This window comes from Mesocricetus auratus, unplaced genomic scaffold, assembly GCF_017639785.1.
Source record: "Mesocricetus auratus isolate SY011 unplaced genomic scaffold, BCM_Maur_2.0 Super-Scaffold_100691, whole genome shotgun sequence".
NCBI classification, from domain to species: domain Eukaryota; kingdom Metazoa; phylum Chordata; class Mammalia; order Rodentia; family Cricetidae; genus Mesocricetus; species Mesocricetus auratus.
This window is the reverse complement of record NW_024429267.1, coordinates 4,086,577-4,105,246: the sequence shown is the minus strand read 5'-3', so window position 1 is coordinate 4,105,246 and position 18,670 is coordinate 4,086,577. Positions and strand designations below refer to the sequence as shown.

General features: G+C 50.4%; 1 protein-coding gene and 1 non-coding gene across 2 annotated transcripts in view; one reads left to right on the top strand and one right to left on the bottom strand.

The window, feature by feature from the left end:
• Positions 1-289: 289 nt before the first annotated feature.
• On the bottom strand, positions 290-400 carry LOC121137735. The gene has a single exon (XR_005875039.1). It is a non-coding gene; the product is annotated as a U6 spliceosomal RNA (small nuclear RNA).
• A 9,486-nt stretch (positions 401-9,886) lies between these two features.
• Smad6 (SMAD family member 6) overlaps positions 9,887-18,670 on the top strand; it is a 71,319-nt gene continuing 62,535 nt past the window's right edge. Inside the window, exons 1-2 of the mRNA XM_013117387.3 lie at positions 9,887-10,361; positions 10,454-11,786. Of these exons, the coding sequence (XP_012972841.1) occupies positions 10,964-11,786 (823 nt within the window). The 5' untranslated portion in view covers positions 9,887-10,361; positions 10,454-10,963. The remainder of the gene's footprint in view (positions 10,362-10,453; positions 11,787-18,670) is intronic.

The following is an 18,670-nucleotide window of genomic DNA, read 5'->3' as shown; positions in this document are numbered from 1 at the left end:
CTCCATGGTGTGGAGGAGTGATTGACCGTGCATCATTTTACTCAGTTCTTCAGTAATCTAGCCTTGGAAAGCTATGCTCAATGGAAATGTGCTCAAATTCAGCAGTGTATCCATGTCCTCAGATACTTTCTTTTCTCTTAAAGATTTATTTATTATGTATATAGTGTTCTGACTGCATGTATGTCTGTAGGCCAGAAGAGGGCGCCAGATCTCATTATAGATGGTTGTGAGCCATCATGTGGTTGCTGGGAATTGAATTCAGGACAGCTGGAAAAGCAGCCAGTGCTCTTAACCTCTGAGCCATCTCTCCAGCCCCCTTGGATACTTTCTTGCACAGAGGTCATGCTAATCTTTTGTGTCTTGTTCCAATTTTTAACATATGTGCTGCTGAATCAAGCACTGAACACTTTCTTTTGTGAGGCCTATGTGGAATCAGGTCTTAGGTCAGTCTGGGGAAGTGTTCACGGTGGTAGTGACAGTCTTGAGTGGTCTCTCATCTCTGATCAAATATTTATGAACAGTTTCATTCTACTCCTTGGTATATCTCCATTAGTTTTAATATTCAAAATGGAATCTGTTGCAAGTAAATATATGTCATAGAATAGGGAGGGAGCTGAGAGAGGAGAATAAGGGGTGAAACAATTAAAAGTCATTATGTAAATATATGGAAAACCAAGCAATTAAAATTTAAAAATAGATATTTATTTTACATATTTATATAATATATGTATATATTAAAGAAAAATATATCATGTAAAAATATATTTCCTGGTGCTGGGAAATGTAGCTCAGCTGGTAGAGTGTTACCTAGTATGGAGGAAGTCCTGGGTTTGATTCCTGATACCTTATAAATCTGCCATGGTGCACTCTAGTAATGCTAATACTGGAAAGGTAGAGACAGGAAGCTCAGGAATTTAAGTTCATTCTTGGTTGTACAGCAAGTTCAAGGGCAGCTTGGGCTTTATTAGACTGTTTTAAAGGAAGAAAAAAATTTCCCAACACCTATGAGTCAAGTCACTTGTCCCGGGAAAATCCCTTAGCTTCCCAAGGCCCCAAACCCTCACTTCGGGTGCTTGAACCCTTGATCAGCCTTGGTGGTGATCCCACCATGACAGGCATCCCAGTCCCCACACATTCCCAGAGGAAGAGCTGACAGTGGTAAGGGCATTGCCCTCTCCTGGAAGTACCCTGGGGGCAGACAGTCACACCTCTAACTGCTTTGCACACTGTGATCTCAGTTACTTCCCTCCATGACCAGGGTGCAGGCTCTAAGAGTTCTGAAGCTGTTTTATCAGCTTGTTAAACGGGCAAGTCCCTCCATGAGTCCTTTAGTGAGTCCCTTTGTGAGGCCTGCCTGACTCAAAACTCCAAGTCAACCACTTGACAGTGAGAGGGGCCCAGCCCACGAGATTAAGGAATTGCCACAGGATTAAGCATTGCCACTAATATAGTGCTCCCACTGGGTAATAACTGGCTCTATTCTCGCTTCACTAACATGAGCTATAGTTCACTGAATCCCACTGAATCCTTATTCCATGTCAGACACTGTGTGTTTATCCGTGTGCATGTAAAGGTGTTGAAGCCAGAGTTCAACCTTGAGTGCTGTCCTTCCTCAGGCACTGTCTACTTTTTTTTTTTTAAATGCAAAATCTCTCACTGGCCTGGAATTTGCCAAGTAAAGCTAGTCTGGCTGGCCAGGGAACCCTAAGGCTCCACCTGTCTCTGTCTCCCCCATTGATAGGATCACAAACATGAACCACTATCCCTGTGTTTTATTTTATTTTATTTATTTTGGTTTTTTGAGACAGGGTTTCTCTGTGGCTTTGGAGGCTGTCCTGGAACTTGCTCTGTAGACCAGGCTAGCCTGGAACTCACAGAGATCCATCTGTCTCTGCCTCCCTAGTGCTGGGATTAAAGGTGTGTGCCACCACCACTGACTGACTGTACTTGTGTCTTTTATGTGGGTTTATGCACATGAGTACAGGTTCCTGAAGTGGATCCCTTGGAGCTGAAGTTACAAGTGGTTGTGAGCTGCCTGATGTGGGTGCTAAGAACTGAACTCAGGTCCTCTGGAAGAGCAGCAATCTAAGTATTTTTTCAGAATGAATCCTTTCTCCAGCCTCTAGACAGTGAACTTTGATATTCCAAACTGCCGTCTAATGTCACAGCCATCTAAGATTCAGATTTTTATAAACTAGAACTGATAGACAAGCCTGTAACCCCAGTGCTGGGGATGTGGGGGCAGGAGGGTTGGAAGTTTTAGGATAACCTGGGTTACCTACTGAGTTCTAAGTCACTCTGGGCTTTGTACCAAGACTCTCAGGGAGGAAAAGAGAAAGAAAAGAAAAGGAGAAGGAAAAGGAAAGAGAACTGTGCAGAGCAAAAGAGACATTTGGAGGGTAGCTCAGCTCTAGCATGTTCGCCTCAGAAGTGTACCCATTTTCACGACCACCACCACTACAAAATACCCCCAAAAAGGAGGAGGAGGAAGAGAAGAAGGCGAGACTCGGGCAGTCTGTCTGTAGACAGCCATCTGGTGGAGAAATTAAGTTTCCAATCTAGGTCAGCTGGATCTTGTGGTCCAGGCTCTTAACCATTAGTTGGTCCTGCCTGAGACTGTCCCCAGTGTAGGAGACCTGGGTTGGCTAGACTAACACCAGCAACTGGTTCAAGAAGGCTATGGAAATACCTCCCTCACTCCATTTAGAGACAGAACAGGGAGGAATCATCCTCTCTGAGAGATGATCATGAATTAACGAACAAATGAAGAAAAATCAAAGGGGTGAAGTTGGAAATTGATGAAACACATGTCCACTGGTGATCCCAAAGTCATTTGAGGTTATACACAGTTAAACAGACTTACTTACTCAACATATATCTTTGTTTGAAAGTGATAAATGTAACTAACATATTTGTGCCTTTGTAGATACTATTACTTACAAGTGAATTGGCCAGGCGGTGGTGGCACACGCCTTTAATCCCAGCACTTGGGAGGCAGAGGCAGGCGGATCTCTGTGAGTTCGAGGCTAGGCTGGACCGACAGCCTCCAAAACAATACAGAGAAACCCTGTCTCGTAAAACCAAAAAAAAAAAAAACCCAAAAAACAAAAACAAACAAACAAACAAACAAAAAAACCCAAGTGAATTGAGGTCTGGAGTGGTGGCTCAGGGGTTAAGGGTACTTGTTCCTCTTGTAGAGGTCCTGGGTTAAGTCCCCAGCACCCACATGGCAGCTCACAACCGTTTGAAACTCCAGTTCCAGGGGATCAGGGATTCATCATCCTCATCTGTCCTTTGAGGGAACCAGGTATGTATAGGATACACAGACATACATATGGGCAAACAGTTGATTTAAAAATCAAGTAAATAAGTATCTTTGACCTCTAACACTACATAGAACACAGAAGTGCATACTTGTAAAACTAGCCCTTAGCAGGTAAGTGAGGAGAATCAGAAGTTCAAAGTCACTCTTGACTATATATCAAGTTAGAGACCAGCCTGGGTTATATGAGGCCCTATCTCAAAAACATATATACCAAATATTATGGGCTTCATCTTCCAATGTTGCTGCAGAGCCTGGATATATGTGTCTTAGCCTTATCTACTGCTCCACTGCTCCCACGCTAGTCCAAGTTGCTGCTAATCACCTAGCTACCTGCAAGGCCTCCTACCAGGCTCCTGCTCGGGCCTGCTCTGCAAACTATTCTCTACATGCAGTTAGGGGGAGCTGATTAAGACAGAAAGCCAGCCCGAAAGAAAGCCTGGGCTCAGCGGTAGCACACTAGCCCAGCATGCACATGGTTCAGGGTTTGATCCCCAGCACTGCAAGTCAATGATACAACCTGGAAAGCAGGTTCTGCCTCTCTTGCTCAGAACCTTCAGTGGCTTCCAACTGACTTAGAACACAAGCCACAGATCCAGCGATGGCCTGAACGAGCCCACATCTGCCCCCGGTATTTCTCTAACCTCTGTGAAGGCCCTGGAATGTTCTAAACACATGCATCCCAGTCATGCTCCTGCCTCAGGGATCTATTCCTATAGCTTTTCGCAAGCAGACAATGTGCTAGAAAGTCATCCCGCACCCAGCAACTACCACTACGATTTCAATGTCACCACCAAGACCTCAATTTAATTATGTCACCACTAAAACCTCATTCTCTCCCTCCAACGTCACCTTTCCAAGGAAGCCTTCCCTCACATACCTCTTCTCTCTCTCCTCTTCTTTCTTTTACTTTGAATTTGGGGACTTTGTTTCCAGTACTCTGTGCATCCTGCTTGTTTTGTTGTGGTCTGTCTCTTCCACCAGATTCCATGAGCTCTGGAATTACTGGAGGGTGGGGCACCTAGCAGGAACTCAACAAATACCAATGAGCCCAAAACTCTCTTTGAGTAGATGGGCATTTTTCCCCCAAGAAAGAGTCTGTAGGTCATGTATCAAAGTTTCAGAGGGGCTGTCTGTCACCTTCAGGTGTGCCCCAGCTCTTCCACTTGGGGTTATGTTGGCCAAGCAGGCAGACTGCCTTCCAAAGGAGGAGACAACACCACTTAGCCAGTCGTATGGTCGGGCTATAACATTTGAATGTACAAATGTTCTCCATGAAATTAGTAGGTATTTGCATCAGTTTCTGTGCAGTGGGTTATAATGAGCCTTCTGGTCAATTCATTTAGTTATGGCAAGAGGTGGCCAGGCTTCCTTATGGTTTCTTTGTAAACTGTGCTCTCTAGTTCCCAGTTCCTTCCCACAACCCGGAAGCAAGTTCTAGCTTCTGTGACTTCTTCTGTCTCATGCCTCCTTCCCTATTAGTTAGTGTGGAAACTTTCTAAAGGCAAAAGGCCATTTATTTATTTTTATTTTTTATTTTTTGTAGAACGAGGTGCACTCTAAGGAGATGCTCACTCACCTGATTTTGACTCTGCCACCTACTGGCTGTTATGACCAGAAACAAATAACCTAACCTCTGTGTTTCTGGCACTTAAAAAGAGTCTAGGAAGAAACAACAAGACCTTCCTTGTGTTGTCAGGAGGTGATGCCTAGGAGGGTTCGGCCGGGTAGGATGGAGAGTTCAGTGAAGTGGGGAATTTTAATTCAGCTGCTCCACAGATACTGAGTGTTTGGGAGCCAGGAATAGTGAGGCAGTGCTGTCTCAGACAAGAGGGTTCCCAGAGGCCTTATTCTGATCTTTTCTGATGTTCATGACCTAGCCTGACAAGCTCCCCATCTCTGCCCTTGTAGGCTTTTGTTTCAGAGGGGAGAACATGAAACTGTACTGCCCAAAGTAGGGTGATGCTGAAATGAGGATGCATGGAGGGCTTCCAGGAGAAAGGGAAGGATGTAGGAGACAGGTGTAAACCTAAGGGGTCAGAGTCACTTCTTTCTGGGTGACTTCCTGTGGCTGCAGGACCTTGAGGATGGGCAACTGGGATCTGCCTTCCGCCTTTCCTCTCTGTTTCCTACATCGCATAGTAATCTGAACGTGGCAGTTTAGTAGGGTGGAGGTCAGAGCTGTGACTCCACCGGCCTACACAGTTGGCTCCTACTGCACACACCCTCTAGTGGCTACAAGGTGTGCCAAGCACTAAGTTGAACGGGCCCAGAGAAGGAGCCGTCCTGTGGCACAAAGTGCTGCTCTAAGGCTTCTTGTCATTTAATGTTGGCAGCTGTCCCTACTATGATTCCTATTCCCATTTTATAGTGGATAGATAACCCACGCTTATCAAGTGGAGAAGAACCATAGCATTGGCCCTGACCTCAGACCTACCAGACTCTGGATGCAGTGCAGGAGTGCCCTTCCTAGGTACCGTCCCCACCCTACATCTCCTGTGAGCCAGTGCCAAGACGCTAAATGTTGCTTAAGTTAGCAGCCCTCTTATTTATTCCTTTGTTTTATTATTTAGTGTGTGTTTGTGGTATGTTTGTTGTGGGTGTGTACATGTGTGAGGCCAGAAGTTGACATTGGGTGTCTTTTTGATCACCCTCCACCTTATTTTTTTTGAGACAGGTCTCTCACTGAACCTAGAACTTATTCATTCAGCCAGACTGACTGGTCAGAGAACTCCAGGTATCTGCTTCTCTCTGTCCCAGTCTCCCCAATTCTGGGTTGCAGACCAGCACCACTGTGACTGGCTTTTTACATGGACCTCTCTACACATTCAAATTCAAACCATTTCTCCAGTCCCTGACTTAAGGTAGCAGGATTCTTGAGGGCCTGCTTTAGTCTCTCCTGGCCTGGTCCTTCTCAGGGACTTTGCAGGAAGAGATGTTTGTGCTAGAGTAAGGGGCAGGAGGGACAAAAGCCTCAACTAATATTTTTCTCCAGGGCTGGGGGCCATGGGAAGCCTTCTGGAAGTATCCATCCCTACCATAAGGTAGGCTTTTTGGATTGTCTACAGGCAGGGAACCTCTCCTTCAGGAGTCTTGGTGTCTTTGCTTCCTATGGTGCTCACTCTTTTTTCTTAGTCAAACTGGCTAGGTTCAAATCCTACCCCTGTCAGTAATGACAGCTTGTGCAAACTATTGTGTCCAAGGCCTTGTGCCTTAGTTTTCTATATAATGTTGGTTGTCAGTCATCTTCAACCCCAGAGCACTGTATTAGGGAGTTGTGGCCTCTTACCACATGTTAATCTAACAGGTCTAAGAGAGGCAAGTACCCTGCACTACATTTTGGAAACCACTCCCCTAAAAGGTATGCTGTGACAACACAAGGGTATGCACCTCTTCCAGCTGTTGGGGGTAAGAGCACAGCTGGTACATGTAAGCATTTTGACGGATTGGACGGGACAGGTATTCTGACACTCGGAAGTCACAGAATACTGAGTGTTACAGCTCGGATGGAAAGGTAGCCTGGAGCTGGGGAGCCAAGGACTACCACAGGTCACAGTAAGAGAAGCAGGTTACAGCCCTGACTCAGGGAAGTCTTCTACAGTGTATCAGCTCTGCTTCTGGCAGGGAAGGCTTCCTCAGCAAAATTGCTACTGTTCAGTTCTGCTCCCTGGGAGAGTGGAGAGTGGAGAATTGGGTGCAACAACTCTGCTCTGGCAGGGGAAGGTTTCCCCACAAAAGTGTTGCAGCCCTGCTCGGCTCCACTCTGCCCAGGGTCGTCTCTGCTCCCCTGCAAAAGAAGGTCTCACCCAAACCTCATTCAGAGATTTATTGGGAGGGAAGAATCCAGGAGAGTGGCTGCTCTTTGCCAAGCTGGCAGAGGACAGCCCGCAGCGTGAACAGCCACAAACTGAACAGACACAGGGTTTATATAGGGATTCTTAGGGAGCAGAGTTTTTCCAGGGTGGGGATTGGTCAGATTTCAATCCCTGAGTTTAGGATGGCTAGATCTCCTGCTCTCAGGGATTAGTTAGTTTTCTGCACAGGTTCAGGGTCAGATTTGGCTCTGGTTTCAGGGCCAAAGTATGTTTCTTTCTTTTTTTAAAGATTTATTTATTATGTGTACAGCATTCTGCCTCCATGTACTTCTGCATGCCAGGAGAGGGCATCAAATCTCATTATAGATGGTTGTGAGCCGCCATGTGGTTGCTGGGAATTGAACTCAAGACCTCTGGAAGAGCAGTCAGTGCTCTTAACCTTTGAGCCATCTCTCCAGCTGGCAAAGTATGTTTCTTTCACTGGTCCCTTTTAGTCTTTTGAGTCTAGTTTTAGGGCCATGTTGTATTTATTTCACTGACTCTGATTCCAGGGATGAAGTGTATTTCTTCTTTTTTTCCCATATATTTTTTATTTAAAGTTTTATGCATGTCACGTTCAGTTCCCACAAAGTGTATTTCTTTGCACTGATTTCAGGGTCAGGGTGCATTTCTTTGGTTCTGGTTTAGAGCTAAGGTGTGTTTCTTTGGCTCTGCTCAGGATGTGTTTCTTTGGCTGGCCCTTTTCCCCTACAGTACATGCCTTTCTGGTTTTGGTGTCTTAGTGCTCCCAATGTGGCAAATTAAGTGAGCAAGTTTCTGTGCCTCAGTTTCCTCAGCTGTACACAGAGAAAATAAATCCGATGAGGATGTGAGATGTAAATGAATGCATACATGCTGGTTAGGCTTGAAACTTGGGTTACTGTGGTAAAGAGCTTAAAATATCTGCTATTATTGTAACCTGGAACCAAAGCAGTAAATATAATCTTCATAAAAGAAAACACATTTGGTTTATTTTTATATCTATTATTTTATTTGGGGGGACTTTTGGAGACAGGGTCTTATGCAGCCCCAGTTAGCTTCCAGTTCAATGTGTAGCCCAGGATAGTCTTCAACTCCTGATCAACTTCCTAAGTGCTGGAGCTAATGGGTATGCACAATCCTGTAGTGCTTTCTTTGTATTTTAGGAGCGGTCAACTTCTTCACGGGCGAGAAAGAGACCCAAGGCAAGTTCATGTGGGTGCTGACTGTCCACTTGTATTGTGTACATTTATTAGTAAGCACTGTTTCCTAGAATCTTCGTTCTGTGAGGCAGGCATCAGTCTCAACATTTTCAAAGGAGAAACAATGGTCAGGACTATTCATGTTTCACCTTGGCCAAAATTGTGAGGGGTGGATGTGATAATCGGCCCGCGCAGCACAGGAGTACCTCACTCCAGGTAGGGCTCAGAAAATGATTCTGGGTCTTTCCTGCAAACTCGGCCCTTCCCCCAGCGCACACCTAGACCTGGCCCTGGGTTTGCACGCTGCGGTCACGACACCAGCCCAGAGCACGGGTATCCAAACGGGGGGATCACAAATCCGCGCCCCATCCTCTGCACCCCGCCTCCCGCGGGGAGCGGCGTCCAGCCCCAAGCCAATGAGAGTAGCGGAATTTCTTTCATTGAGCTCGGGGCCCCCCCGCTCATGCCCGGAAGGAGGCGTGGCGCTGCGCCGGGGGTGGGGCCGCGGTGCGCCCAGGGAGGGCGGGGCCGGCCCTGCGGCTGAGCCAATCGGCGCCACGCCCGGGAGGGGGAGGGGGAACCAGGCCTTTTTCCCCTTCCGCGCGGGACCAATCCCGACTTTACAAGCTTGAACTTTTGCCACCCTCGGACTAGCAAGCACGCCCGAGGAGGTACCCCGCCGCGCCGGCTCCAGGGCAGGAGCGGCCTTAACCCTTTCCGTGCCGGGCCCCCAAGTCTTTCCCCCAACTTGCCCGTTTTCATAGTGAAACGTAGCTGGGAAAAGCACACCCCTCTCGAAGGGGCAGAAAGTAAATCCAAGAAGGGAAAAGTAAGCGCCCCTGCTTGAGGGGGGCCTGGGACGCCAGGCAGCCTGGCGGGAGAGCCCAGGCGACCGAGAGGAGCCATCCAAGAGCAGGAGCACTCCCGCCTCTACCCCACCCTGTCCAAGTCCCCACCTCCGGCTGTCCTGGAGCTCCCAGGATCGAAGTGTTCTACGCCCCCCTCCCCCCATCGCTGTGTAGCCCAGTAGAGCGACCCACCCCAAGTCCTGGGAAGGGGGTGCGTGGAGCCTTCGTTGGTCACGGAAGATCCTGCTACCCCAACTTCTCGGCCGCCCCCCCAATTCCCCAGAGACGCAGGGCAGGAAGGCGCGCACACACGCCCATTTTTATTAGCTCGCGCTGAGGCTGGGGGTTTGGACCGACTCTAAAGTGCAATGCCTGTTTGCAAGTTTGCGCACAAGCCAGAGAGAGGCAAAGGGCCGCCTTGGAGTCCGGGTCGCTGTGGGTTCACCGAGCAGAGCTTGGTAGCAGGGTGTGTGTGTTTGCTTGCGCGTGTGCGGGATCGCTCGTATCCGTGCCCAAGGCGCGACGTGAGCTAAAGAGCGAGTCGCCGGCGCTGTAAGCCTCCGGGCGGGGGTGCCGGGGCGGGAGAGGGGCGGGGGCCCGGGTTCGTCCCGCCCCAGGAACCAGCCCCCTTGGAGCCTTGGGCTCAGCAATGGGACGTGTTCTCCTTTAAGAGTTAAGAAACTTGAAACCTTGTTTGCGCAACAATCAGCGCCGCGGAGCCGCCAAAGTGTCTAGACTGGCATATGATGGGAGGCAGCCAATGACTCCGCGGCGCTCCTCCGGGGGCCCTCAGTGTGCGTTTGAGGAGAACAAAAAAGAGAGAGGGCGCCGAGCGGGGGAGCGAGCGAGGGAGCGGAGCCCAGAGAAAGAGCCGCCGGGCGCTGCCTCGCCAAACCTCGCTGGGACCGCGGGGCCACCGGGAGGCACTTTGGTGGAGGGGGGAAGGGGGCGACCTCGGCAGCCGCGGCGCCCGAAGCGACCCAGCACAGCGTGGGGCGGGCTGCGACCTCTGCCTCGGTGGATTGCATTTTTAATTAAGGATTCCTAGCTGCTCTTGGGATTTTTACGGCTTCCACTCATGTGTTGACACCCGCGTTCAGGAGAGATTTACTCCAAGTGCACCGAGCGCCCGGGACCTGAGACGGAGTTGCTTTTCGTGCGTGCAAATCCAAGCATTTTGGGTTTTGTTGGGGATCTTTTTCTTGCTTTGCTTTTATTTTTATTTTATTTTATTTCATTTCATTTCAGGGATCTGGGAATTATCCACAAGCGTCAGTTTCGGATCCTGCAGGGAAAGCCCATGCAGCGTAGCACTGGGCTTTTGAAGGCAGAGTTGTGCAGTCTCATTTGGGGGTACAACGCAAGCGCTTTGTGCTTGTGTACCAGCCGCACAACTTCTGAAGGCTCGCCGGCCCATGCGGGGTGTTTCTAGCATCGCTTCGTCCGCGACTCCCCGAAGGCTCCAGGGCGACTGGAGTTGAGCAGTCCCGGCCCACCGCGGTCCATGTAGCTTGCTGGTCCCGCGCGGACTGCGGCTTGGCGCGCGCGTGTTCCCGGCCCTGCCCGGCGCGAGCTCCCTCATGTTGCAGCCCTGCGGCGCCCCTTCGACGACAGGCTGTGCGCGGTCTGCACGGCGCCCCGCGGCAGAGCTTCATGTGGGGCTGCGGCCCGCGCAGCCGGCGCCTCGTTGAGGGAACGGACCCCCGGTAACCGGAGACCGCCTCCCCTCCCACCACCCCAGGCGCCAAAGGATATCGTATGTTCAGGTCTAAACGCTCGGGGCTGGTGCGGCGACTTTGGCGAAGTCGTGTGGTCCCTGATCGGGAGGAAGGCAGTGGCGGCAGCGGCGGTGGTGGCGAAGAGGATGGGAGCCTGGGCAGCGGAGCTGAGCCTGCCCCGCGGGCACGAGAGGGTGGAGGCTGCGGCCGCTCTGAAGTCCGCTCGGTAGTCCCGCGGCGGCCCCGGGACGCGGTGGGACCGCGAGGCGCCCCGATCGCCGGCAGGCGCCGGCGCACGGGGGGCCCCCCGAGGCCGGTGTCGGAGCCGGGGGCCGGAGCTGAGGGCTCCCTGCTGGATGTGGCGGAGCCTGGAGGCCCCGGATGGCTGCCTGAGAGTGACTGTGAGACGGTGACCTGCTGTCTCTTCTCCGAGCGGGACGCTGCGGGCGCGCCCCGGGACGCTGGTGATCCCGCAGCCGGGCAGTCTCCGGAGCCAGAGGAGGGTGGCGGGCCTCGGGGTCGCGAAGCCCGCTCTAGGCTGCTGCTTTTGGAGCAGGAACTCAAGACCGTCACGTACTCGCTGCTCAAGCGGCTCAAGGAGCGTTCGCTGGACACGCTGCTGGAGGCGGTGGAGTCCCGCGGCGGCGTGCCGGGCGGCTGCGTGCTGGTGCCGCGCGCGGACCTCTGCCTGGGCGGCCAGCCTGCGCCACCGCAGCTGCTGCTCGGCCGCCTCTTTCGCTGGCCAGACCTGCAGCACGCAGTGGAGCTGAAACCCCTGTGCGGCTGCCACAGCTTCGCCGCTGCCGCCGACGGGCCCACGGTGTGTTGCAACCCCTACCACTTCAGCCGGCTCTGCGGGCCAGGTGAGCGCGCGCGCACGGGGTCGCCTCGACCCACGCCTTCATCTTCTGTTCCTTTTCTGTGCCACCTCGTTGTGGATGCTCTAGGGAAGCTCCCCGGTTCCGGGAGCCTGCAGTGGGTTGAGAAAAGCTGAGGGGTAGATGTCTGCAACTTCAGTGGGTTAACTTCCCTTGTAGCACCAGCGAATTTAGAAAGGGCATGTTCCGATTTTCTGTATGCAGCTCCTGGGACTTAAAGTAGATTGCAGTTTTGTGAAACGAGATAGCAAGCCATGGAGAGGCCAAAGGAGTAGGCGACATCTCCCTTTTGGGGATTCACCCCAGTCGGTAACCAGCTTCTAGCATTTGTATACATAGCCTATGCCCTGGCTGTGCTTTTCTGCACCCAGGTAGGTATGTCTGTGAAATTGTTTGCAGGCTAGTCGTGCCTATCGTCAAAAGTGTTTGCAAAATGTTCCATTTGTCCTTTTCTATGCTCTGAGCCCAGATTCTGCAGGGCAATAGCTCTTGTTTCCCACATCCTTTGGGGGGAGGGGTGGCAGTGGGGGTGGTGTCGCCAGGCTCCTCCATCATCAGGGCTCTTAATTCTTGCCTTTAGCTCACCTCTAGAATTGAGGCTCCTAAGGCATCTGAGAGGCTGCTAGCTCTTTTGTTATTAGTCCCTTTGTTCTTCTGGGATCTTCTGAACACACCCTACCTTAGCCTTGCTTACCTAGGCAGGCTCAGGTGCAGGAGCAGAGGTGAGAACAGATGAAGGCCCCTGATGGGCCCGGAGCTTACACACACACACACACACACACACACACACACACACACACACGTGTTTTCTGTACCACTAGAAACACTCACTATAGGGTCGGTGGACACAGTCAAGGCATGGGAGGGTTTGCAGGGGCGAATGGTCCAGGTAGTTAGTTTCAGGTGTTTGCTCTAGTCAGGTCTCAGGTCTCCTGACTTAAGTGTGGAAAGAGAACACGCTCAGTGTATGGAGGAGGGCCTAGTGGCATGAAGAGAAAGTTTCCCTCCCTTACTATGGTTCCTAATGTGCTTCCCTCATGATTTGTCTCTCCAGGATCAATGTAGAGACTTTGGGTAATCCCTGGCTTTCTGTGCCTGGAGGCTATCTGACAGCTTCCCCTGGAGGAGACTGCAATCTCTGTCCCTGGGGAGGAGGACCCTATTTGTACTTGTATTGCCTCTTCTCATTTTTTTCCTAGGAGGAGATGGGTGGTGGGGCCCAGTACACTTCCACAAGGCCCTAGTGGATATGCCCCCCCCCCGTGGCCAAGTCACAGTACTAACAAATTTGTTGAGCTTTTACTCTGTACCAGGTATTGTGTGTGTATGTTGTGTGTGTGTGTGTGTGTGAGAGAGAGAGAGACAGAGACAGAGAGAGAGAGAAAGACAGAGACAGAGACCGAGATAGATAGAAAGAGTAGGATTCATGCTGTCAGGAAATCCTCCCGGGAGGTGGGAAGAAGTGGGAAGAAGGTGAGGGGGAGGGGCTAGGACAGTGGTCTGAGCCACCGAGAGGGCTGTGGGTGTGTCTGTAACTGGATCACCTCTGGGAGTGCCACGCCTTTAACCTGGAGCAGCCTCCGAGGAGGGGTGGACCTAAAGAGGGCTTGCTCTGGTGGGCTTGCTCAGGAGGAGCAAAAAGCAGGAGGCCTTAGGACCAGACCCCACTCAGCTCCTACTCTTTGCTCTCAGAATTGACCCTGTTTGTACAGGGGGAGGTTGAGAGAGACCTGATGAACTATAGAATCTGGACCTAGGCTCCGTCCAGATAGTGACCTTGGATGAGTGTGTATGTATGGGAGGGCTCTATAGACATTTTCAGCTGTTCTGAGGTACTTCCCCCTGGGCGGGGGTGGAGGGGCATGCAAAATGAATATATTCCCTGCCTCTGCTAGCCACGAACCTAGGAGAGCTCTAGTCAGCTACTGGGGAACCTCTGAGGACTGTGTGGGAAAGAAGCAAGAGTTTCCAGTATGCTAAGTTGACCCCCTTGCCTTCCCTGGGACTGGGGACTGGGGAAGCCCTTTACTGCGCACTCCGCCCCCGGGGCTGGCCGCCAGCCTGGCTCCTCGAAATGGGCGGGCACATAGCTGGGGTTCAGCCGAGCGCGTCCTGATAAGGAGACCGCTCCTCCCAACTTTCCAGCTCAGGGAAGAGGGCTGGGGCATTGGGCAAGTGGGCAGACAGACAGACAGTCTGATCTCGCATACAACTAGAGTAAAGTGCGTGGGAACACCCAGCACCAGTCATTCATGCCTGGCCGCCATCCTCAAGGCTCCCAGTGTCAAGACACCTGGGAAGTGTGGTCCCCTTCTGAGCCTGGCAAGTTGATGGCCCTGGACTCCTCCCACCTATAAAGGTCTGGGTTAGCTCGAACACCTGAGGTCAAGAGGTGACTGGCAGGTTCCAGGCCCCATGGGCTTTGTCTTAGAAACTGATGTCCTGCAGAGTCCCCTTGCCCTTAGTACCAGGCTCAGAGGTGACACATTCTGGGGGCTTCTGGGAGCTATCCTGGGCCTTTCTGTTTAGGACTAAAGGCAGCGCTGAGTTTGGTGGGTGCCTATGTGGACGGAAATGTGGAGAAATACTTTAATCACAGCTCTGACCTGTTTATAGAGTTCCTTTCTCTTGCAAGTATCCATTAACTCTGGAATGAATCTCCTGCTCTTTGCTTCCCTACTTTTTTTTTCTGTAATTATATTCAGTAAATTACTATTATCCAAATTGTGCCCGGGAAAGAGAGAGAGAACTTCTAAAGGACTGGAGGAGGCTGCCTAGGAAAACACAGGGTTCCCAGGCCAGGCCTGGAGGAATTAGAATGAGCTAGAAAGTTTTTCCTTTTATTTGGCCTGGCATTATCCCTTTGAAATGAGATCAATTTCAAGTTGGGCTTCCCGGCCCCGCCCCGCCCCCTCGCGGCCCCTCGGCCTGTCTGTCTGCTCCCCGCTCCTCTCTTGGAGGTGAGGAAGCAGTGATAATGCCCAGTTTGCCTCTTGCCGGCGCCAGCCGGCTGCGCTGTTTATCTGGCTGCTGGGGGAATCTGGGCAGTTAGGCTCCTTCGGCCTTAAAGTGCCAGGAGCTCCTTTTCTGTCCTCCGGTCCTGGGGCTTGAGGTTGGAGTCTTTAGGTTCTGAGGGAAGAAGACACAGGCATCCAGGAGTTCCCCTCCACTCCCGCTTGCCTGTCACCCCTTGAGAGGAAGAAAAGAAAAGTTGGAGGATCAGGCAAGCGTGTGGGTCTTGTTCTACAGCAAAGAGCTGCCCCAAAGATGGCTGGAAAGTGATGTCAAGTGGAAACTCCCCCCAGGCTCAGAGACAGACTGTGAACTTTCTCCTGGCCTCAAATGGAGGTCTAAATCCCAGAAGGCCAGGTAGCCCCTGAGGGCTGACCAGAGGGGCCTGGGCTGGGCTGACTCTGGTGCTGTTGGCCCCTGGCTGACTACTCAGCCTTTGGAGGACTTTAGGGGAGAGTCTTATAGTCTATGCCTTAGGTGGAAGTATGATGGGCTTGGAGTTTTGATGTCTTTCTCTTTTTCACTTGTCCATGTCCAGCTCTCTTCAAGGATCCTATAGAGAATGGAAGTTCCTTTAGAGTTTACAGTGTGTAAATGATTTCCAAATCAGCATAACTCTTAGCAGCAGCTAGGATATCTTCTAGGCAGTGGATGGAGAGCTAGGGGTCAATGTGAAGATTCTCTTCTGGTCCTGTGTCTTACCCAGTGGAGGGCTTACCTAGCCTGCCTGAGTTAAGTGTCATATGGTTCCATTTTCCTAAATCCTGGAGGCTGTGTGGGAGGGGAGTAGGAGGGACAGGTAAGAATTACTGGTATTGTTCACAGCACATCATTCATAACAGCAAAATGTGGAACCAACCCAAAAGTCCATTAGCTGATGACTGGATAAACAAAGTGTGATGTAGCCACACAATGGAATATCATCCAGCCATAAAAAAGGGTGAAGTGCGTGCACATGCCAAGGCATGGATGAACCTGGAGAACATTGTGTTGAGTGAAAGAAACAGACACAAAAAGCTACAGAGTGTATGATTTCATGTACATGACACTTTCAAAATAGGCAAATCCATGGAGACAAAAGGTAGATTACTGGTTGCCTGGAGTTTGGGGTTGGGATATAGGAAGTAAATGCTAATGGGGATAGGGTTTCTTCTTGTGTTGGCAAAAATGTCCAATAAATAGATCATGGTAATGGTCACGCAACTCTTCGAATGCACCCCAAACAACTAAATCGTATACTTTCAAAGGGTGATCTTCGAGCCTCCCCAAGATTACCTGGTGTTGGTCTCCAACAGCAACACGATGACTTACATAGCAGCCTTCCAGCATGGCCTTGGGCGGGTCTTTTACTGGATAGATATCAGGTGCTCCATTAATAAAAAAGGAGTTGAGAGCTTTTGTTGGTGGTGCATGCCTGTGACTCCAATGCTCAGGAGGATGCATGAATGCAGTTGAGGCTAGCTTGAGCCCTGTTTCAGAGTCAAAATAAGTAAAAGTTGATTTTGGTGAAGCCCCACCCCCTTTGACCTCTGACATGCTGCAGCTCTGCATTCTGGGCTGGTGACTATAAGCCTTATGCTTTTTACTTTCTAGAAGGATCTGTGGTTAGATGAAGTACGTCCCAGAAGCTTGGCTGTCGTACCCTGGCTGCATATCTGAAATTCTGGCCTATCTGTTTTCTTTCTGTCTCACTGACAGTGTTAGGAACCTCTACTTTAGATGTGACTGTGCGTAGTGGGTGTTTCGAAATGGGGAAACATGATGAGCATTTTAAAGTCCCTGAAAGATATACTGGAACTGGCCAGGGATATGTCTGTAATGTGTTCAGGAGGCTTAGTAGTTCAGGGTCACCCTTGGTCATATACAGAATTCAGGGCCAGCCTAGACTATATGAGACACTTGTTTCCAAAAAATTCAGAGAAAGAGGGGTTGGATGGGGAAGGCTAGGGTTGGTGACAGTCGCTTGCTGGAGACAGGTGTGGGGGCAGATGTCTAGCCATGTCCTGGGTTTCAGGGATTGTAAAAGGGGGTGTGTGCTAGACATGGCTCTGGTTCTCCCTCCACAGCCAGTTCTCCAGAGAGTCACTTCCGCTCCCCAGGCTCAGGCCGCTCTCCCTGAGAGCGCCAGGCCTTTCCATGCTGGGTGACTGGACCTCTCTGTCAGGGCTGGCCGCTGTGTTGAGGACGAATGCTCTTACTCAAAGTCTTCCACCCCATGTCCTGTGTGGGTCACTGGTAGGTCCCCTTTGTCTCTCAGATCCTTTCTCCCACTCCTTTGCCTTTGCCTGGAAACATAAGTGAACACTGGGTGCAGTGGGGCCCTTTGAAACAGTGAAGCCAAACTCAGGCCTGGGTGGAAATCTCAGCTCTGCCATGATTGTCTTGGGTGGCCGGAGCCAGTCAGTTTCCTTGTCTGCAAAATGAATGTGAACACCATCTTAAGGAATTATTTTTCATCTCTGAGAAAAGACTAAATTGAAACAGGTGTCTGATTAGTGTGATTAACCATTGTGTTCTTGAGGGTTATAAGAGTTAGAGATGGGGCTGGAGAGATGGCTCAGCAGTTAAGAGCACTGGCTGCTCTTCCAGAGGACCCAGGTTCAATGGCAACTCACAAGTGTCTGTAACTCCAGTTCCCAGGACTTCTGACACCCTCACACAGACATACATGCAGTCAGGCAAAACAACAGTGCACGTAAAATAAATTAAAAAAAAATCAGAGACAATACAGAAACTTGAAAGCATCTGGCATCAAGTGAATGTTCAGGTCTCTTCAGTGACTTTGCCCTATTTGACTTCTCCTGTGACCCTGTCCACAGAGAATCCCTGCCCTAGCAGAGCCTTGACTCTGAGGAAGCCACCTCTGGCTGCAGAGACAGGTTGGCAGGAAAGGGAATCCTCCTTTAGGTGTATGGATAGCACATAACTAATGCTCATGTAACTAATGGTGCCTTATTATAATTGCAAAAACAGTCATTACCCTGTGTCATTCCTGATACCCACCTAATAATAGTTATTACCCCTTTATTACTGCAGAGTTTGCTTTAGTTTGCGATCTGATGGGGTTCAGTTTCATTTACAGAAAATGGAGGGTCATCTCATTCACCCAGATTGTTACTTAGTTTAGCAAATTGTTACTTCCCGGGAAAGCAAGAGCCTAAGAAATTCCTCTGAATGCAAAGTATATGTTTTAAAGGAGGAGTATTTTAGGCGAATGAAAGGCAGCCCAAAGGAAAACACCATAGGCAATCAAGAATCAAGGCTCTGAGCTGGAAGACTGGAACCCAACCCTGGCCTTCCTTTATAAAACGAGAGACTCAGGCCAGAGCCTGGAAGTAACTGACTTAGAATGTGAAGGGATCCAGGGCCCCATAGCCCTGCTGCCATCCCTACACTCAGGAATAGAGGTTCTAATGTGGATGAAATAGTTTTTAAAATCTATTTTGTAATCATGTATGTAGTGGGGGTGCGTACATGGCATGAAACACATGTGAGGGTCAGAGGACAACTTGAGGCCATCTGTTCTCCCTCTCCACCATGTGGGTTCTGGGCATCAAACTCAGGTCCTTCATCTTGGCAGCAAGCTTCTTTACATCTATGCCATGTCCCCAGTCCCCCACCCTTTTTTTCCCTCCCCAGCCATGTTTCCATGTGTGGGCTTTCTGAACTCTGATTTGGCTTGTCGGAGGTGGCAAATAAAAGTTTCGGATGCTCATTCAGTTTCCTTTCACACAAGCAACTTAAAATTTCAGTATAAGTATATCCCAGATATCGTAAGGCCTGTGCTTACACTAAGAGACCGTACTTGGTGTTTAGCCCTAATGCAAACAGAACTGAGCCTCCTGTATATTATCTGG